At 41.9% G+C, this 22429-nt stretch overlaps 3 protein-coding genes across 3 annotated transcripts in view; 2 read left to right on the forward strand and 1 right to left on the reverse strand.

Moving 5' to 3' along the window:
* Window positions 1-238: 238 nt before the first annotated feature.
* On the reverse strand, window positions 239-2296 carry klhl31 (kelch-like family member 31). Its single transcript, XM_038975103.1, has 2 exons — window positions 1122-2296; window positions 239-971 (listed from the first exon to the last, which is right to left on the reverse strand). The coding sequence occupies exons 1-2, from the start codon at window positions 2294-2296 to the stop codon at window positions 239-241; spliced, it is 1908 nt and encodes a 635-aa protein (XP_038831031.1).
* A 2102-nt stretch (window positions 2297-4398) lies between these two features.
* eloal (elongin A, like) lies at window positions 4399-10946 on the forward strand. The gene is made up of 9 exons (XM_038974611.1): window positions 4399-4473; window positions 6824-6880; window positions 6985-7097; window positions 7966-8392; window positions 8483-8597; window positions 8813-8974; window positions 9064-9161; window positions 9859-10039; window positions 10750-10946. The coding sequence occupies exons 1-9, from the start codon at window positions 4399-4401 to the stop codon at window positions 10944-10946; spliced, it is 1425 nt and encodes a 474-aa protein (XP_038830539.1).
* A 6270-nt stretch (window positions 10947-17216) lies between these two features.
* Window positions 17217-22429, forward strand: part of lrrc1 (leucine rich repeat containing 1) — a 46685-nt gene continuing 41472 nt past the window's right edge. Inside the window, exon 1 of the mRNA XM_038975095.1 lies at window positions 17217-17808. Within this exon, the coding sequence (XP_038831023.1) occupies window positions 17650-17808 (159 nt within the window). The 5' untranslated portion in view covers window positions 17217-17649. The remainder of the gene's footprint in view (window positions 17809-22429) is intronic.

Genomic DNA, 22429 nt, shown 5'->3' on the forward strand with positions numbered 1-22429 from the left:
ATGATTTGCCTTAATTTGGAAGAAATTCCATCCTTAATAAAACGTATAAAAAACTATTTGAATATATCTGATTCAATTCCAAATTAGATGTGTGTGTGTGTGACACACATGTATGTTATCAGTTTTTTTTCTGAACTCAAAGAGGGATGATCACTTTCTGCATAAAGGATTTTCTGAATTGGACTGGCTCGAGGATTTTTGGTCCTCTAGCAGACTACATCAAACAACCTGACAGATTCTATATGCTGACTGGTGCAGATGAAACTGAGCTGGCCCTGGACTCTCGTGTTTTGCGTGTGGGTATGGTAACGACACAGCATGAGATGCCAACTGTAGCCTCTGGCAACTCATCATCCTCAGTCCATACATTGAGGTCAGGGTTAAACACCTGGATGCATTTCTTGTACTTCTTCTCAATCTCGTTCCAGCCTCCAAGGAGATAGATCTTATTATTCATGCTGACTATACCAGCAGTGCTCACTCCTGTGTTTAGCGGGGCAGAGTAGCTCCACTGTCCATTGTGAGGGTTGAAACACTCAACAGCCAAGACATCCACCCTCTCTCCACGACCACCCAGCTGGCTGCCACCAATCACATAAGCCCGGTCTCCGACTGTAGCAGCGGAATGCCAGCCTCTAGGGGAGCTCAAACTGTTCTTATCCTGCCACATATCAGTGGAAGGGTTATAGCTGCACACAGCCCTGGAGTACGCATTGTTGATGTAACCACCACTAACAAGGATCTTGCCATCAATGATGAAGCTGGCATGGCAGCACCGGGGGATCTCCATGGGGGTTTTCATCTGCCATTGGTTGGAGGAAGGCACGTAGCACTCCATTGAAGCTTGGCATCCATCAGAGTTACGACCTCCAATAGCGAACAAGAGACCATTGAAGGTGTTGAGACTGAAGTGGGTGCGCTTCTGGATCATGTTGGTCAAATGAATCCAGGTGTTGAATCGAGGATCATACCTAATGGACAAAGACATGTTATTACATACAAATTATTAATTGAATGTACAGTACAATATCTTGTCATGGTCTGTGTAATATCAGCCATACTTTAAGAGCAGAAAGGATACATTTACAATAGAATAAGCTTATACAGAATCAAATGTTCACCTGCAGAAGTTGCTGACAGCATGTTTCGCCTGGTTCCTGGCATCATTCTGGTCTTCGCCACCAGCAACATAAAGGAAGCCATCCAGGACTGCCACACACTGATTGAAGCTCTTGGCTGGCATCTCTGTCAGCCTATTCCATACGTCGTCCTCATCCCTGTAGAGAACCTCTTTGCTGAGAGATTTTTCCGCCAAGGCTGGTCGTCCACCCACTGTCAGCATGACACGGAGGCCACCACGTACCTTTGTTCTGCGGGACTGCAGAATGTTCTGCTGGTAAGGCAACAGGTGGTAATTCATGGCGTCCACCAGGAGACGATGGCACTCGGGGTCCTGCATCATTCTGGGCACACTCTGGACATGATTGACCAGGTCCATAGCTGAGATGGTGCCAAAGCGAATGTTGGTCAGAAGATCTGGGGCGTATTTCAGTCTCTTCTCATCGAAGTCCAACCACTTCATGGCTATCTGGAAGGCTGTAATCTCAGAGGGCAATTGCAGGGAGTCATCACTGAGGAAGTCATTGATCTGCTCATAGGTGAGCTTCCGGAACTGTTCCATCTCAGAGAACTCGATAAAGTTCCCCCTCATGAACTTCTGGGCGGCCTCTTTGGTTTCTTTGAGGCCGTAGGTGTCGGCAATGTTGGCCACGTACATGCAGTTCTCCACGCTGAGTTCCTGCATGAGGAAGTCGCTGCACATCTTCACCAGGGTGTTGATCTTCAACAACATGGCTGCTGCAATGGTGCTGCCAATGCTGTACAATGACAGGGTTAGTTTACCTGAGTAGGCGTATGTGATGGCAGTGGCCAGGCCTGTGGGTGAAAGGTCATTCAAGTCGATCTTCGTGAGGGCGGAATCCTTCTTCAGGATATTCTGAATGTACTCACTGCAGGAGGCCATGACAATTTTGTGGACATCAAAGGACTTTGACTTGGTGGAGACGGTCAGGTCACAGAGGAAACTGTCCTGCCTCATGGTACAAAGACCTTCCAGGAGGTTAGGAGCATAGACAGGGTCAGTGACTTCACTTGAGATGCAGGTGAAGCTGTTTCCTCCCTCCAACAAGGTGTTCAGCCCGTTAATGTTTTTGATCGGGCTATCCTCGACCATTATAGTAATTTCATTGATATCCCCTTTGTTCTTTTTGGCAGTCTTGTTTTTTTTGGGTGCCATGGCTGCAGCAGATGGACACAGCCCAGACCTACTGGAAAGAAAAGAATAATAGGTCAGAGCAAGAGCAACCTGTTGATATGAACAATCACAATCACAACACCATATGGCAACTAATAAATTTATGCCAAATCTGACAGATGTACAGTTGAGTGAAATATTGTCACACAAAATATTGTCAAATTCAAATGTCTAATATCATAATCATTACAGCTTTACTTGTATTTGTGGTTATAAGTAGGCCTTCTTTTCGAAAAGTCAGTCCTGCATCTAGGCATGTGAAGGCCCATTCTATCCTACTTGCATTTTTTTACATAAAAATTTGATAACAATTTAAAGCAATGTTGTTAGACTTAATCAACGTAAACATGATTACAATAGACTACCATTTTTTTCTCCATCAAATAAGTTAAAATGACATATAGTAGGCCTATACCAGAATAATGCTGTAGCGCAAGTCAGCGAATCAACATTCCGCTATCTGCATCTGTCGCGATGTATCAGTGTCATGACCAGGAATAGTAACGCTGGATAGCTCACCCATGACGTTCCTTTTATAGACTTGTGTCAGGAGGACCTAGCCAAATGTCCTTCTAAAAAGTTCAGTTAATTCTGAAGATTTAAAAAAAGAAGGCCCAATGATCAACTAATAAATTAAATAATTCACCTTTGTAGAAATGATAAATGTAAAGAAACTGAAAGTTGAACGAAAAATCCAAAACATTATCCAGAAAGTCAGCAGATCTATATTATAGCCTATAAAATAATCAGCCTATAGTAAAAACTTTCCTAGTTCATTTGAAATCTGATGGAAATAAACTGACAATAAAACTATGGTGTCAAACTTACACATTAGGTTATTGTATTGTGTCACTGTGCCAAAATCAAACCAAACATGTTAACAAACATTTAGGCAACTTTTGTAATTGACAGACAGACACAAAGACATTACAAACATAGGAATAATATGGCCTAAACGTGGCTTACTTACCAAAGAGATGAGAAGCAGGTGAAAAAAGACTTGCACCTCCAGATAGTGTGCAATAGAGACTGGTTATACTCAACAGTGCCAGAAAAGTGGAGCAAACTCCTCCTCTGAGCATGCGAATGGAAGTATTGCGCAATAGCGTGAGGGGGACACAATACTAGTCTACTGACTTGTAATATGGTAGCTGGGAACACCCTGAATAACTTCAATCAAATTCAATCAAATTTATTTATAAAGCACTTCTTACATCAGCTGATGTCACAAAGTGCTGTACAGAAACCCAGCCTAAAACCCCAAACAGCAAGCAATGCAGGTGTAGAAGCATGGTGGCTAGGAAAAACTCCCTAGAAAGGCCAGAACCTAGGAAGAAACCTAGAGAGGAACCAGGCTATGAGGGGTGGCCAGTCCTCTTCTGGCTGTGCCAGGTGGAGATTATAACAGAACATGGCCAAATAATAATAATAATCACAGTGGTTGTAGAGGGTGCAATAGGTCAGCACCTCAGGAGTAAATGTCAGTTGGCTTTTCATAGCCGATCATTCAGAGTATCTCTACCTCTCCTGCTGTCTCTAGAGAGTTGAAAACAGCAGGTCTGGGACAGGTAGCACGTCCAGTAAACAGGTCAGGGTTTTAACTTGTCATATAGCTTAGGCTATATTCAAATCCATCTCTCTGGCTTGATTATTACGGGTAGGGCCTAATTGTCAACCCAATGTAATAACTCAAATAGACGTCATGGTTATCTGGTGATTCATTCGACTAGTGATAAAGTTCAGATTGCAAATGGAGAAACATTTTTATCATGAGGATGAAGATTCTCAGACAACCGTGATGTCTAATGTGTCTAATGGATGTGTAATTTGTGATTTTAGGACCACATCATTTAATCGGCTCATTTGTATACTAAAGGCTTTTTGGGATGCTCTGATGTAGAGGGGGTCTTTTACAGTGTCTTTTACAGTGACATTGACATCTGCTCACGTTCACTAATTGATATTTGTATAATTGGACATATCTCTTTAATAAAATCACTTTGACACCGCCCCTTATATAATGTGACCGTGGCGCAATAGAGCTTTCGGGTCTGCAGGTGAATGAATGCACGTGAGCCAACGTGATGGATGCACTTGACGTGTCGAAGAAAGTGCTGCAGTTAAAACTTCAGCTCAAAGAAACGACAGAATCAAAGAAGGTATTTTAGACGCACTAATAACAAGTGTAATTGCTTGTTGTTTTAAGCCGGTTCTTTATTGTACAATTACTCTACCTGGACAGTAATAAATAGATTAACACCAATGGTTCAAATTTGATAGCCTTCTCGACTGAATCACAATTATTGTACGGTAGGCTAGTGATGGAAGCACTGAGGTTTACAAAATAAATCACGTGGTCTATATTTGAACATATTCAATGTCAGCAGGGCTGCTCCCCCAAATCAATTCATTAAATGCGGGTTTTGTTTGACACGAATGTTTGGAAGAGTTTATGAACAACTTTAACAACATGGGAATCTTGTGACTAAGTATATGCTGGTGATGATGCGTTGTCTGAGCATGTGTGCAACAACTTCATATTGGGGTAGGCGTGTGGAGGAGGATTATGGCAGAAAGGGCTGCAGCTAATGTCAAAGTTACGTCAAAAATTGCCTGTTCGAGTCGCGTCGGATTTTGGGGGGATTTTAGTTGACCCTTTTCCCTACCTTAACACAATTCACATAACCTGCTACGAAAAGTCACATTTGACATACAATGCATCCCGTCTAGTCAACCAGTGTGGAGTGGGGGGGGTTGTTGGGGGGGAATGAGAAGTGCTCTGGCGCTATAATTAACAACCCAGCCAGTTGCCCAACTTGTGGCTACTGTCTGTCAACTCGGCACTGATTTGCGGAAACACTTACTGGAATAGTTATGTTTGAGAGAATTATGAATACAGATGAAATGTTTGTCACGTGAAGACCTTGTTTCAGGTGTGTCTTGTGTTTCTGGGTTGGATGTGAGGCCTCTGTTGCACACATGCAGTAGGCTACATACTGTAGTCAGCCATATTTTTTTTACAACTGATGTGGATGCAGGCAAGCTGGGAGGGGATTGTCCCATACTTCAGCAATTTTGACTTTCTAGGAGTACTTGACTCAAACTGAAATAGGATCTGGTACTCACTTTCGGTGCTGTTACTGTTTCTATGTAGGTGCAGGAGCACCACAATACTTAAGAGGAACAGGACCTCAATCAGTGGAACATTTTAGGTGCCGGTACTCTACTCCGGTGCGCTCTTGTCCAAATCAAGCACTGATTTTTAGTGAACTAAAATTAGGATTACCATATTGGGCATGTCTGTCCATTTGTCCTGTTGATGTTTCAGCTTTCGATAACTTTTTTAAACAATTTTTTTTCATACAAACTCAGCATGATCCCAGTGGTAGTTGTTCATGATAAGCATGATCCACCCCCGTGGCAATTGTTCATGATTAACATGATCCACCCGTGGTGGTAGTTGTTCATGATAAACATGATCCACCCCTGTGGTGGTAGTTCATGATAAACATGATTCCCCCCCTGTGGTAGTTGTTCATGATAAACATGATCCACCCCTGTGGTGGTAGTTCATGATAAACATGATTCCCCCCCTGTGGTAGTTGTTCATGATAAACATGATTCCCCCCCTGTGGTAGTTCATGATAAACATGATTCCCCCCTGTGGTGGTTGTTCATGATAAACATGATCCACCCCTGTGGTGGTAGTTCATGATAAACATGATTCCCCCCCTGTGGTGGTAGTTCATGATAAACATGATTCCCCCCCTGTGGTAGTTGTTCATGATAAACATGATCCACCCCTGTGGTGGTAGTTCATGATAAACATGATTCCCCCCCTGTGGTGGTAGTTCATGATAAACATGATCCCCCTGTGGTAGTTCATGATAAACATGATCCCCCTGTGGTAGTTGTTCATGATAAACATGATCCACCCCTGTGGTAGTTGTTCATGATAAACATGATCCACCCCTGTGGTAGTTGTTCATGATAAACATGATCCACCCCTGTGGTAGTTGTTCATGATAAACATGATCCACCCCTGTGGTAGTTGTTCATGATAAACATGATCCCCCTGTGGTAGTTGTTCGTGATAAACATGATCCACCCCTGTGGTAGTTGTTCGTGATAAACATGATCCACCCCTGTGGTAGTTGTTCATGATAAACATGATCCCCCTGTGGTAGTTGTTCATGATAAACATGATCCCCCTGTGGTAGTTGTTCGTGATAAACATGATCCACCCCTGTGGTAGTTGTTCATGATAAACATGATCCACCCCTGTGGTAGTTGTTCATGATAAACATGATCCCCCTGTGGTAGTTGTTCGTGATAAACATGATCCCCCTGTGGTAGTTGTTCATGATAAACATGTTAGCCGTTCTAAACGTGCAAGGACAGTTTTGTAAAAATGTTTGGAAATGGGCACTGTTTGCATCCTAATGTAAACTGAAAATGTATACCATATACAGTCTATGGTTTATGCATAGCCATCTGTTTATTTTACAGGTCCTGAAAATCTTAAAGAAACTAAGGGAGTTGGATATAACCCTAGACATTCTTGCAGTAAGACACTCCTATACTTAAAATTGTGTGTATTGCATGAAGAGTTGTGGTTTGCATGTGCCCATTTGTACTCAATTGAATATTTTTATCTTGATTATGATTAGGAGACCGGAATCGGCAAAGCTGTAAACTCTTTGCGCAAGCATGGGGATGCAGGAGAAGCCGTCAGGCTATTGGTCAGTCACTGGAAGAAATTGGTTCCAAAAGAAACCTTGAGGTATTGTACTTAAAACACTTGCTTTGGAATAATTTGAATGATTGTCCAGTGTTCATTACTAGAGTGTTTGAATTTCTTCCTCATACAGCCATACAGAGAAGGATGATGCTTCGCAGAGCAAGCTTTTGGTAACTGATGCAGAGTTTCAAAACTGTTCAAAAGAGACGTGCTCAAAAATAGAGGACCGAAGTCAAAATGCTTCAGATGATGAGCGTTTAAAAACCGATGAGGACAACCAAGATGGGCCTACTTCAAGAGGGGTGCATTTAAAAACCGATGAGGACAACCAAGATGGGTCTACTTCAAGAGGGGTGCATTTAAAAACCGATGAGGACAACCAAGATGGGCCTACTTCAAGAGGGGTGCATTTAAAAACCGATGAGGACAACCAAGATGGGTCTACTTCAAGAGGGGTGCATTTAAAAACCGATGAGGACAACCAAGGAACTTCAGAAAAAGAGCATTTGAAAATTGACAAAAATGAAGAAAATTTGAAAAATGAAGACAAAAACCGAGGTTCTGCAGAGATATCTCATTTACAGGAAGTAGATGAAGACTCAAGTGAATTGAAAAATGATCATTTTAAAAGTGAGAAGGAAAACAAGTGTACTTGGAAGAAGGACAAGGATGAGTGGAAAAAACAGAAGGGGACACGAGAGTGTTTAATGGTTACTGGGAAAAAAAGTAATTGGAGTAGAAATTCTGAAGATGAAAATGTTGTGTTTGGAAGCACAACATCTAAGAGCAGCCACAAGAAAGCCAAGTCGATTTCCAGGGAAGAATCTAAAAACAATTCGGATAACGGCGGGAAATGTGGGATAAGGAGAGACTCCAATAGAAAAACACTGCCGTGTCCAAAACCATCCAGCGAAGAGTCTTCAAAATCTAAACCTGATAGAAAATGGACAGTTATTGACAAATCCAATGACCAAGACAACAAAAAAGCAAGTGACTCCCTAGGTTGTAATGGAGAGAGGCGGAAACCAAGTGAAAGAAAGCAAGTCTGCCATGAAGACAAAAAGACTAAACAAGAGGGAAAATCGAAGACCAAAGAGAAAATGGCGATTATTGAGAACAAGCCGAATGGCAATGACGTCGAGGTGCCCTCCATGTCTTTTGAGTCTTTCTTGAGCTATGACATCAACACGCCTAAGAGGAAGAAAAAATCTGACAGTAAAAAACCACCTAAGAAATTTAAGACTGTTGAAAAAGAAGTAAAGGTTGTGAAGACACCCAGCACGAAATCCAGTAAGCAGTTACCTGCGGCGACTGCAGATTTGTCACTGCCTAAAAAGGTACATTTGGCATGGAGTTGTAATGCATTACAAATATTTCATAAATGTTTTGTGGTGACATTCTGATTCAACAATGTCACATTGATCAAGGACATCCTTTTTAAGGCTATGAAGGGGTCTGTGATGGACTTGCTTAATATTCCATTGCCAACATTTCTACCCGAATATGATGAGCTCTCCAACTTCAACTACTATGACAGGAAAAGTGAGTGTCAACTGTGGTTTGTTGTGATTGAGCAAGCTTTACAAACTTAATCTAACTCCACTGAATGCATAGTTGCATGTCATGACTTGAATCCTATTTAATCTTGCTATGTAAAATGCTGGGCTCCCTTGTTAGACTTTGGTCTCAATGGGACTCCCTGTTGAATTAATGATCAAATAAAATATTTTCGGGGTGTTGCGTGTAATTTGTTTCAGTGGAAGACAAATCTAAAGTCTTGGTCTCTGAGGGCCCGGTCTTCACTGGTCAAAGACTCAACCGGAAGATGCAGGTCTATTCTGGTGTAAAGTCCGCCTTTCTCCCAACTATGATGTCCTTGTACCAGCAATGTATCCGGGCACTGCAGAACAACATTGACTGTGAGTATGGCCCAGGCAGGGAACCTCAACACTCTTACACAGGCTGTCCTTTGGATGGAGAGAATGTTAACGCTCTGATCTTTTCTTAGTGCTCTATGAGATCGGAGGGGTCCCATTTGAAATCCTTGAGCCAGTACTAGAGCGCTGTACACCTGATCAGCTGTTTCGTATTGAAGAGTGCAACCCGGTAAGAATCCCATTAAGTTGATTTGGGGAGGCCTGATTTAAGTGTTGTGCCTGCAAGGGTTAATGCTGGACAGGCCTCCCATCACTTAACTTGACCTCTGAGTGCCAACCTGCAAGTACTTCCTGTATATCTGATAGTAGTGCTGCATAGGTATTATAGCTTTACCATGGCAACTTGGTATAAAAATAATATTCTTACACCAATTTGACACTTCATAGCTGTGAATACTGATGGCTTAGATTTGTAAGGTTTGGTAAGAAATATGGGTACGGTGAGCAGATTTGTCATTTTGACTGATCAGCCAATAGATGGGTTGGTTGTTTAGCAAGAAAACTGACGCTCACGCAACTATGGGGCAAAACAGACTTGGTTGGCTTAGATTATTTACAACATGTAAGCTATATTTCAATGTTTAAATACATTTGCACAATGAGTGTTTGTCTCAAATACATTGTTATCGTTGTTGGTTGGCTAGCTTGCAATTTTTTTGCCAAATTAGCATAGACATGACATTAGTCAACACCTCAAGACATGGTATCAAGAACAAGCTGACATGAGCCACCTACGATTCCCCACATGGCAGGTTCTTATTGTTGCTAGCTATCTGGCCATCCAGAATCGCAGGACTTCTGCCCCATTGAATCGTGCACATTGTTTTCGTGACGTTGTCAGCTAAACCGTCTATGCTCTCTGACAGATGTATGTTGGAGTGACTGATCACTTATGGGAGAAGCACTGTCAGCGGGACTTCAGGAATGCCCATCTAGAGGAGTACGAGTCCTGGAGAGAGATGCATATGAGGCTATCTGAGGAAAGGGAGAGGAAGCTCCAAAGACTGACTAAAACCATAGTCTCTGCCCATTCAGGAAAACCCAAAGGTTTGCTATTCCATCACGTTTTTGTATTGCTTCACATCATTCACAGGAACACCTTGACATTCAATTTCTTGGACAGGTCAAAAAGTAACCCTAGATGACTTACCAATCAGCCTTTGGACAGTGCTCATGCTCTGTTGACGTTAAGTTATGCTACCTTTTGAACTGAGATCCTCCGCTTTACAAACTCTGGTCTTGGGTTGAAAGGGACTGAGCAACAGTTGGCCCAGTTGTTTTGAAGTGATCTGAGCAAGACTACTCCTAAATGCTGACCAGGCAGTGGGTTAATGTCGACCTGGCCATCTGTCCCCCGACCAACAGAGGCTATGAATAGATCTGAAGGGAGACTGGCTACGGGGTTAAATCTAAACCTTGTTATTCTGTCATGGCCTCTGCTGGACTTGTAGGGCTGGAGATTATGTAGAATGAGGTTCCTAAAGCCTTTCCCATCACTGACTGGGGTTCTGTAAAATCCATATCTCCCCATTTCTAATAGTAAACTAAATGCTATAGTGCAGTTATCCCTTAATGTGTAAATGGTAGTATTTTAATTATTGGGTCAAACAGCTTTGGTTTAAGTCTCTCCAATCATATCTTCTAGACTCCACACAGTTGGCATATTTACTTACTGTAGGTCTTTTCACTAATAGTAGTTGTGGAATAAGAATTTGTCTTCTAAAATGTAATTTCTTCCCTCTTTCTCCCACTCCCAGGCCGGCAGGTGAAAATGGCGTTTATTAACTCTGTTGCCAAGCCGCCTAGAAATGTGAGAATTCAGCAAGAGATCCATGGAACTGCTAGACATCCACGAATCCAGCAGGAGAACAATGGAACTACTGGTGTCGTACTGCCGCCTCACCCACTGGACAGGCCCAGGTCTGTCCTCACCATCCTGTCATTCTCATATTGACCATGGTGACAAAGATGCCTACTTACAAATATATATGCCAGAAAATACATTCTTCTTGCTCCAAGTATGACAATCATACATCTTATGGAGTTGCTATCCTTTGAATAATTGATCATTTTAACTGAAATTATTTTTTGTAAATTTCTTGATAAACACATTTTTTTCGAATCTAATTTCATAAGATGGGTAACAACTCAATACTGAGCCTGATGTATGCACTAGAGGATCATAACACATGGTTGACATTCTACTATTCAATGGTTTACTCATGTCATTGTACTTTCGTTGGTAGCTCAATCACCTGACCACGGACAGTTTTTTTGTTTCCGTGGTCTACGCTCTACTCCCCCAAATGAAAAATAACCAGCAACGGTTGCTAAGCAGAGACATAACCTGGCTGTTAAGATCGTGATAGTGCTAGATTAAATACCTTTCTCTCGAGTAGGGTGCCGTGTAGACTGGTTTCATTCTGGTTAGTCATTCATTCTGCTTGTCCTCAGATTTCCACTGCAACAAATCATTGTAACAGACATTGTTCACTAGATTTGACTTAATACATTTGGCAGTATCAATACAACAAATGGTTTTAGACATTTCTGGTGGTGCTTTTGAACTGATGCCATTTAAACCGGTTAAAATACAGGTTTGTTCAAACTCAAACATGTTGATGTTAATCCTTTTCTGTCTGAGAATGGTTTACGTTATCTCTAACAGTGTTATTGAATCATTTTTGGGTGTGTATGCGATTGGGATGTAACCGCAATGTCGACGCCACGCTCTTAACACTGCACTTACCCCTCCTTCTCAGTGTCAAGGCCCAGGAAAACAGAGCCAGACCATGCTATGTTGAACCTCCTAGGCCTAGCACCACTGTCTCCGGGACAAGCCAAGTACAAGACTCCCGCAAAAAAACACGTAAGTAGAATAATTTGGCACCTAATGGGTTAACGATACTTTACTACTGATTCATGAACAGTGTAATTGTATTGACATTATTTGTAACTTTTTACTCCAGGGACTGATTCCTTTTGTGAGGCTTTTGGCTAATGGTAATTAGAGGTCGACCGATTATGATTTTTCAACGCCGATACCGATTATTGGAGGACCAAATAAAGCCGATGCCGATTTGTTTTACATTTTTTTATTTGTAATAATGACAATTACAACAATACTGAATTAACACTTATTTTAACTTAATATAATACATCAATAAAATCAATTTGGCCTCAAATAAATAATTAAACATGTTCAATTTGGTTTAAATAATGCAAAAACAAAATGTTGGAGAAAGTAAAAGTGCAATATGTGCCATGTAAGAAAGCTAATGTTTAAGTTCCTTGCTCAGAACATGAGAACATATGAAAGCTGGTGGTTCCTTTTAACATGAGTCTTCAATATTCCCATGTAAGAAGTTTTAGGTTGTAGTTATTATAGGAATTATTGGACTATTTCTCTCTATACGATTTGTATTTCATATACCTTTGACTATTGGATGTTCTTATATGCACTTTAGTATTGCCAGTGTAACAGTATAGTTTCCATTCCTCTCCTCGCTGCTACCTGGGCTCGAACCAGGAACACATCGACAACAGCCACCCTCAAAGCAGCGTTACCCATGCAGAGCAAGGGGAACAACTACTCCAAGTCTCAGAGCGAGTGACGTTTGAAACGCTATTAGCGCGCACCCCGCTAACTAGCTAGCCATTTCACATCGGTTACACCAGCCTAATCTCGGGAGTTGATGGGCTTGAAGTCATAAACAGCGCAATGCTTGAAGCATTGCGAAGAGCTGCTGGCAAAACGCACGAAAGTGCTGTTTGAATGAATGCTTACGAGCCTGCTGGTGCCTACCATCGCTCAGTCAGAATGCTCTATCAAATCATAGACTTAGTTATAACATAACACACAGAAATACGAGCCTTAGGTCATTAATATGGTCGAATCCGGAAACTATCATCTCAAACAAAACATTTATTATTTCAGTGAAATACGGAACCGTTCCGTCTTTTATCAAACAGGTGGCATCCATAAGTCTAAATATTCCTGTTACATTGCACAACTTTCAATGTTATGTCATAATTAAGTAAAATTCTGGCAAATTAGTTCACAATGAGCCAGGCGGCCCAAACTGTTGCATATACTCTGACTCTGCGTGCAATGAACGCAAGAAGTGACACAATTTCACCTTGTTAATATTGCCAGCTAACCTGGATTTCTTTTAGTTAAATATGCAGGTTTAAAAATATATACTTCTGTGTATTGATTTTAAGAAAGGCATTGATGTTTATGGTTAGGTACACGTTGGAGCAACGACAGTCCTTTTTCGCGAATACGCACTGCATCGATTATATGCAACGCAAGACACGTTAGATAAACTAGTAATATCATCAACCATGTGTAGTTATAACTAGTGATTATGATTGATTTTTTTATAAGATAAGTTTATGCTAGCTAGCAACTTACCTTGGCTGCTTACTGCATTCGCGTAACAGGCGGGCTCCTCGTGAGGCAGGTGGTTAGAGCGTTGGACTAGTTAAATAAAGGTGTAAAAAATAAAAATCGGCAAAATCGGCGTCCAAAACTACCGATTTCCGATTATGAAAACTTGAAATCGGCCATTCCGATTAATCGGCCGACCTCTAATGGTAATATACGTAGATCAAATTGTACTTCTCCCATTTTATGCATGCAGCTGTCGTAGGCCAGCAACTCCTAGTAGAAGTCAATGCTTGTGCCTTAATGCAGGATTACATTTTAACCAGCAGGTGTTAAAGGTAGGCATTCCCACAAAGTGGGGGATTTGTGAGAAGTGAGTTTGACTGTTGGATTACATCAATACTCTGCTGAATTACTTTGTGTAGGAGTAGAAATGGTCTGTTCACAATGGCTATATAACATTTATTTGTTTTCCTTGAAATATACCAGCATCTTTCATTTGATTCAGAAATGCGTTTTGTCCTACAAAGGCTTGGTGTATTCATTACGGAAACTGTTTACTCTTTATGAACCAAACGGAAGCAAACAGCGCAAAACAAGAGTTTCTACTGGACAAATTCAGGTAGGTCCCTCCCTGTTCTGTTTGCTTCAGTTTACGCTGATTCTGTTGAAAAACATTTCTTAATGAATACACCCCAGGCCAATGGTATACAGAAGGTGTACTTGTGAAGATCAAATATAGAAATCAACATCAGTCTGGCTGGTCATAATCCTAGACCGGTCAAATTAGCCTGTGGAACCAGCTTGATCGGTGTTAACCATAGTTTTTACTGTGAAATACACCATTGAGGCTTGTTACACCAGGCTATGGTCAAGTTGTGAACATTCTGCTTCTTTCTCTTGAGGGGTGGCACCTATGATGGCAAAGTCTCTGAAGGCCTTTAAAACGATGGGGCGTAGATGAAAGCCCTAAGAGGATGGATGGACTGCTGGAAACTGTGGATAAAGGTGCATTAATTCCACTTCATGTGTTATTTTCACTACTCTTCATTCCAGGCCAAATGTCCCTTTCTTGGCCTACTTTACTTTTTGAGACCAAATTGGAGTTGTACCTATACACTGAGTATACAAAACATTAAGGAAACCTGCTGTTTCCATGAGACTGACCAGTTGAATCCAAGTGAAAGCTATGATCCCTTATTGATTCACTTCAATCAGTGTAGATGAAGGGGAGGAGATGGCCTAAAGAAGGATTTTTAAGCCTTGAGACATGGCTTGTGTATGTGTGGCGTTCAGAGGGTGAATTGGCAAGAATGGTACGACATCCAGCGAACTTGACAACTGTGGGAAGCATTGGAGTCAACAGGCCATCATCCCTGTGGAATGCTTTTGACACTTTGTAGTGTCCATACCCCAATGAATTAAGGCTGTTCTGAGGGGTGTGGGGTGTGCAACTCAATATTAGGAAGTTGTGTTCTTAATGTTTTGTATACTCAGTGTAGCTATTGGGCCGGGCCGTCTTTGTATGAAGTTTTTTGCCCATGCTGCTTGTAAAACAATCGCTGCATTTGAATGATGGGTATGTTTCAATGTTATTTGTTTGTTCATATTGTAAAACACTGAATTGCACTATTAAATATGATGAAAACCATGCATTGTTTTTGGCCTTTCATCTATTTGTGGACATAGTTAACTGCCAAAATAAAAGGAAACCCCAACAGTGGCTTAATAGGGTATTAGGCTACCACCAGCCAGAAACGCTTACATTCTGCTAATGTCTGGAACTCTATTGGAAGGATCCCACACCATTCCGCTAGTGTCTGGAACTCTATTGGAAGGATCCCACACCATTCTGCTAGTGTCTGGAACTCTATTGGAAGGATCCCACACCATTCTGCTGTGAGAAATTCCATTAAGTGTTCTGTTGATGGTGGAAAACGCTGTCTCGGGCTCCAGCTTCAGATTCTCCCATAAGTGTTCAATTGGGCTGAGATCTGGTGACCGAGACGACGATGGCATATGGTTTACATGCTCATCAAACCCTTCAGTGACCATTTGTTCCCTGTGGATGGGGGCATAGTCTTCTGATGGTGGCATAGCCATGGCAGCAAAAATACTTTAATTGCCTGCCCAGCAATTTTAAACATGACCCTAAGCATGGTAATTGCTTAATTCAGGAACCACACCCTTGTGGAACTACCTGTGTTCAATATACATTGTATCCCTCATTTACTCAAGTGTTTACATTATTTTGGCAGATACCTGTATGCCTGTTATTTTCAGGGGGCTAGTGTTGTCATTTAGTATGTTTTAGTGCCTCTTAGTGGATAAGAGAAGAAAATGCAAGTGTTATGCCCATATCAACAATATATTTTTTTCACCATCGAGCAGTGGTTCTCAACATTTTTGGTTACTGGACACAGGTGTCAAACTCATTCCATGAAGGCCTTGTATCTGCTGGCTTTTGGTTTTTCCTTTAAATTAATACCTAGAAATTAAGAGCGGAGTTCCTTACTAATTAGTGACCTTTATTCATCAAGTACAAGGGAAGAATGTACCTGCAGACACTGGTCAAACGCATTCAACAGAGGGCCATGTGCTGTACACTCAACACATTTGGCTCTACCCAAAATATCCCATCCACTTATCACAATGCCCATGTTCTTATGAGTCTTCCCAAGTACCATCTGTGGGTATGCCAGGTACTAGTGGAGTTACCCCAGGGTGGAGACCCGCTGATCTAGATGTTCATCAAGTGAAGACTGATTAATCCTGAATTAAAGGCAAGTGATGACTTGAGTTCAGACGGTACACCCTCACTATTTTGAAAATTGGTTCTATATTTGTATTCATTGCTTTTTGGTGGATGGACCTACATCAATGGTGCATTCAGTACGACAACGGTGTTCAACGTTTTAATTCAACGGAACCGGTACTGTACTGAACGACCAGTGAAGAACTGCGTGGTTATGGTGGCCCAGAGGGCGATTGTGTATGAGTTTTGCGATATCTAATGGTCACACCCATATTGATAAGGCCAAACGGGAGAAAACAGGCCTACCTCAAAGGCTGAACTGTGTGCACTGTTCTTGGGGAAAGTGTTGTTCAGTAGGCTACAAACTAATGCAACGTAGCAAATGTTGAACCAAACTGAACGCACCCCAGGTTTACATGTACATTTCTGACAGCTGCCCGTAAAGACAGATTCATATTTGACTTACAAATGACACTGCTTTTTGCTTTTTTTTTTTGTATGTTACCTACTCTATAGTGTGTGTATTTTAAATTGAACCAACAACTAGGCAAGTCAGTTAAGAACAAATTCTTATTTACAATGACTACCAAACCCGGACAATGCTGGGCCAATTGTGTGCTGCCCTATGGGACTCCCAATCACAGCCTGGATTCGAACCAGGGACTGTAGTGGCGCCTTTTGCACTGAGATCCAGTGCCTTTGACCACTGCACCACTCGGGAGCATAACTCCCAGAATAAACTGTTAAGAACAGAGTATAAAAGACACAACTAGGATATTTCAGGCTAAAATAACACTGAGCTGAGGTACAGTAGGCCAACTGAAGAAAGGCTACTGATTCAATCGCGATCCTCCCTCTTGCTTCTACTTTTCCAGAGGGTGTGAGTGAAATACAAAGGGAGGAGCAGTTAGGAATGGTGACGTCAGATTGAAACGAGGGAGTGAATGTTCCGGGTCAGAAACAGGGGTGTAATCATTAGTCCAAACAGTTGCAGAAACGTTTTGCAACTAAAACGATAGTTTCTATTGGACTAATTCAGGTAAGTCCCGCCCATGTCGTTCCGTTTGCTTCCGTTTAAGAAACATTTGGCAACAGAATCTGCCGAATGAGTACACCACTGGTCTGAGGGGAAAATAACTCTGGGACAACAAAAACAGTAGGCTACACGAAATGAGACCTATCTAAACAGAGATGTGTTCGTTTTCGGGAGCCGATTAGAAAAACTAACATTCCAGAGGCGACGTGAGTAAAGAATAAAAAACCAAGCCTACAAAAGTATTGAATGTGAGAGCGCTGGACACCGTTTTTATTCCATGGTGCCCAGTGGTATTTATTTACGCCTGGGGGAGGTGGTTAAGATGTTTGCTTTGGAAATTCGTTCTAACAACTGCAAGAAAGTGTTCGACAAGCAATCTAGTAGCTAGGTGGCCGTATTCAGTTGCGCCTTCCGTTTCTTTAACTGGACGTCTATTCGGGATATTTTTTAAGAACGGATTTTGCCATCACCCGGTGATGTTTCACTGTATACCTCTGTGGCGGTGCAACCGTCATGTTGAATTGATCGATAAGCGGCACTGCTCTCTGTTGTACGTCCCGGATGAGATCTACCGCTACAGTCGGAGTTTGGAGGAACTTTTGCTGGACGCTAACCAACTCCGCGACTTGCCCAAGGTAAGCAGAATGTGTTTGCTAACTGGCTTAACTAAAACTGTATTATGCATAGTTCACTGATGAGATGTAATGTTACGTGGTGTCATGTCAGGAAAAAATAGTTGTAAATTTAAATGTAATCAATGACGAGTTATTTATGCCATGGAAAATAACCTACCGTTTATACAGGTTACGTGGAACAGGTGATTTGGGTACATGATTTCAATTCATGGGGACATAATCATTATACAATATTGCAATTCGTCTGGACCGGACAGAGATATTAAAAAAAAAAAAATATTAATTTAACCATTATTTAATTAGGCAAGTCAGTTAAGAACAACTTCTTATTTACAATGACTGCCTAATCCGGCCAAACCCGGACAACTCTGCGCCGCCCCATGGGACTCTCTATCACGACAGGTTGTGATACAGCCTGGAATCGAACCCGGGTCTGTAATGACGCCTCTAGCACTGAGATGCAATACCTTATTCCGCTGCGCCGCTCGGGACCCCCGAGTGGCAAGAAGGGATACAGCTTTTGTCAAATGAACATCAGAAGTATATATTTTTTGGTTTACGGTTGAGCTAACCATAACCTAATTATTCTAACCTACTGGGTGACATCCCAACCTGCTACGGAAAGCTACATCTGACGTTAAAATGACAAGCTGGATCCCTTCTAGCCAAGACCCTGGACAGAGGACACCGCATGTGGTATTAATTTCCCATGTTGGGGACTGTTTTGAAATGATGCGCGCGCTATTATTTGACATTCTGCAAACTGCAACACTTCTGCTGCTCCAACAAGTTACAATTTCTACTGTCATGTAATTTAATCTTTATTATGAGGATGACTAGTTGGCTACGAACGTCTTCATTGAATAGCCTAGCTACATAAAAAAAAAATTAGATCAGCATGATTCACACATTTGTCTGGCTGTGTAGAGACTATATGGAACTGGTATTTGAAAGATAAAGGGCTTGTTCCATTTTTTTTTTTTTTCTCAAACCTTTTTGGCCGCACCCCTTTTGATTTGATCGTAACCTCCCATATATATTTGCACATCGTAAAAGTGGTCAGACAGTGACTTTGGACCTGAAATTCAGGTCACAGTGCCAGAACATTCAGGAGATAGAGGTGCTCGAAGTTGACCCATTTTGCATACACCACCATACCATGAGTCATCCATGATTTAAGGTTGAGTTTGATATCATTTAAATGCTTACAAACAGGGTTGTCAAACTTGAATAGTTTCTTGAAAACAATGTTTTCAGCAAACATACATTTTCATCCCAGTCATCATTCTCTAAGTTCGCATGTCATTTCTTTGTGCGAGAGTCGGAGGGGAAGAGGGTTACGCCCTTGCATTGCATTCCTTGCAGTAAGATGGACCACAACCATTGTTGGTGTTACTTCACATGCAACTAATACCATCTCGGCTAGCTAAATGAACTCATCTTGAGTCCAACAGAATAGATTATCCAGGTAACTGTTGTACTGTGCTCTGCTAATTGTGTGGTCTCATCAGATTTGCAACCAAGGTGATGTAACACTTGCCTTAACACTAGACAGGCCTATAGTATGAGTGTGTTCACCATTGGGTTGTTGTGACAATGGTACAGCATGAAGAATATAGCCTGTCTGTTTCAAGATGAGTAGAGTTGAGGAAAAGGCTGGCGTAGGCTCTTTGATTTTTTCATCTGTATCTTGAGAAGTTCTTGATTGGATAAATTGGGATCATCCAGGCTGTATCACATCCGGCCGTGATTGGGAGTCCCATAGAGCGGCGCACAATTGGTCCAGCATCGTCCGGGTTTGGGCGGGGTAGGCTGTCATTTATAAATAAGAATTTGTTCTTAACTGACTTGCTTAGTTAATTAAATAAAATTCTGATTTAACGGATCATATAGCTTTCTATATAGCCTACATAATACCGTGATACATTTCTTTTCTTTTTGAAAAGGAGTCATTGCAGAGAAAATGCAGACTGGGCTTTTTATCGACTTGTGGAAACATGAAACGGGAGTGAGTTGGCCACGTTTCTGGTTTTTCCTCTTTTCCATCACTTTCTCATGAGTGTTGGCGAGGAACTCGTCTTCAGAGAAATGAACCGTTTGGTGCACTACAATTGCCAGAAGATTTGTGTTAGTTTATTAGTGGTTAAATAAATCTCTGATTTTTGGGGGGGATAGCAAATGGTCAGGTAGTGAATGATTGGACAAGAAGTAGCCTAGATTTTGAGGATACATATCAGGTGTTCCTTTCATTGAGGAATCAAGCAAGGGATGTATAACTGCATATACTTGCAGGCTAGCCTAGCTAGCCTAACTTGTAGAACTAGCTGTGCCATTGTCAATAGAGCTAGTGATCTCTCCAAGTCCTGTTAGCCTAGGCTATAGGCAACAGATATACTATCATTTCCCAAAACTCGGCCCTGTCCTAGGCTATTTTACTTTTACATCTTCACTTAGCCTAAATAGTAGGAACTCCAGAAAAAAAGGGAGCTGTTCACCTAACTCCAGCACTAGCCTACCACATCTCATTTTTGAGATGTTGATCATTCTGCATTAGGCTGGTCTAGATATCAGTAGAAATTGGTAGTTTGGGATTTTGATTATAAAGAGATGCCTCATTACATTTTCAGAAATGCTTATTTGAAGAGGTGAAAATTTGACAAATTAATAGGCTATAGCTTTATTTCCCCACCCCCTCTACATTTTTTCCCACACATTTGGCATAGGGTGGCCTAGGCTATTCAAAAGTCCAAATCACCAATGTGGAATTTAGTCTGACCTCAGTAGACTAAAGGGCATAGGAGCCTAGTATAAGAAGAACCAGCCATCTAGTTTGTTGAGCGATAAGATGCCTTAGTCATGTCTGACAGCCAGCAGGTCTGTTCTTCCTCACATTGAGCCATGAAAACAAGGAAGTTGTTAACAAAGGTGCAGTCAGTATCAGGGTGTTATGGCGCAACATGAGTCTTCCTTTGTTCTGTCAAGCTCTAGGCCTAGCATCACCTTTGAAGTTCATTGCCATTGTCTTTATGTTAAGTATTTACAGATGTGCTAACTTCGCCTAATATACCAAAGCCAGTCCTAATCAAAACTGTTCTTCTCATCCAATTTGTAGCTTTTAAGATGTAGGCTAGCCTAGGTGTTGTCAACTTAGCAACACAGGCATCAAATTAGTAGTCTTAAGGCATCCGCATGCTTCCAAGCCGAAAGAGTTCATTCATATGTGACTTGTTCAGGAAGGTGTATGTCGCGCATCACTACTTCACAGGAGAGCAGTGGTGGAAAAAGTACTCAATTGTCATACTTGAGTAAAAGTAAAGATACCTTAATAGAAAATGACTCAAGTGAAAGTCACCCAGTAAAAACTACTTTAAAATGAATTTTATTTGTCACATGCACTGAATACAACAGGTGTAGACTTTACAGTGAAATGCTTGCTTACAAGCCCTTAACCAACAATGCAGTTTTAAGAAAAATAAGTGTTCAGTAAGAAATAATTAAAGAGCAGCAGTAAAATAAGTGACGAGGCTATATACAGGAGTACCGAGTCAATGTGCGGGGGCACAGGTTAGTCTAGATAATTGAGGTAATATGTACAAGTAGGTGAAGTTAAAGTGACTGGATTGATGATAAACAAAGTAGCAGCAGCGTAAAAGGGGTGGGGGGGGGGGGGGGGGGGCGGACAATGCAAATAGTCTGGGTAGCCATTTGATTAGATGTTCAGAAGTCTTATGACTTGGGGGTAGAAGCTGTTTAGAAGTGTTTTGGACCTAGACTCCGGTACAGCTTGCCGTGCGGTAGCAGAAAGAACAGTCTATGACTGGGGTGGCTGGAGTCTTTGACAATTTTTAGGGCCTTCCTCTGACACCGCCTGGTATAGAGGTCCTGGATGGCAAGACACTTGGCCCCAGTGATGTACTGGGCTGTACAGGATCTGAGGACCCATACCAAATATTTTCAGCCTCCTGAGGGGAAATAGGCTTTGGCGTACCTTCCTCAAAACTGTCTTGGTGTGTTTGGACCATGATAGTTTGTTGGTGATGTGGACACCCATCGACGAGAATGGGGGCGTGCTCGGTCCTCCTTTTCCTCTAGTCCACAATCATCTCCTTTGTCTTGATCACATTGAGGGAGAGGTTGTTATCCTGGTACCACACGGTCAGATCTCTGACCTCCTCCCTATAGGCTGTCTCATGAATGTCGGTGATCAAGCCTACCACTGTTGTCGTCAGCAAACTTAATGATGGTATTGGAGTCGTGCCTGGCCATGCAGTCATGAGTGAACAGGGAGTGCAGGAGGGGACTGACCACGCACCCCTGTGGGGTCCCAGTGTTGAGGATCAGCGTGACAGATGTTACCTACCCTTACCACCTGGGGGCAGCCTGACAGGAAGTCCAGTATCCAGTTGCAGAGGGAGGTGTTTAGTCCCAGGGTCCTTTAGCTTAGTGATGAGCTTTGAGGGCACTATGGTGTTGAACACTGAGCTGTAGTCAATGATAAGCATTCTCACATAGGTGTTCCTTTTGTCCAGATGGGAAATGGCAGTATGGAGTGCAATAGAGATTGCATCATCTGTGGATATGTTGGGGCGGTATACAAATTGGAGTGGGTCTATGGTTTCTG

This window comes from Salvelinus namaycush, chromosome 35, assembly GCF_016432855.1.
Source record: "Salvelinus namaycush isolate Seneca chromosome 35, SaNama_1.0, whole genome shotgun sequence".
Taxonomy (NCBI): domain Eukaryota; kingdom Metazoa; phylum Chordata; class Actinopteri; order Salmoniformes; family Salmonidae; genus Salvelinus; species Salvelinus namaycush.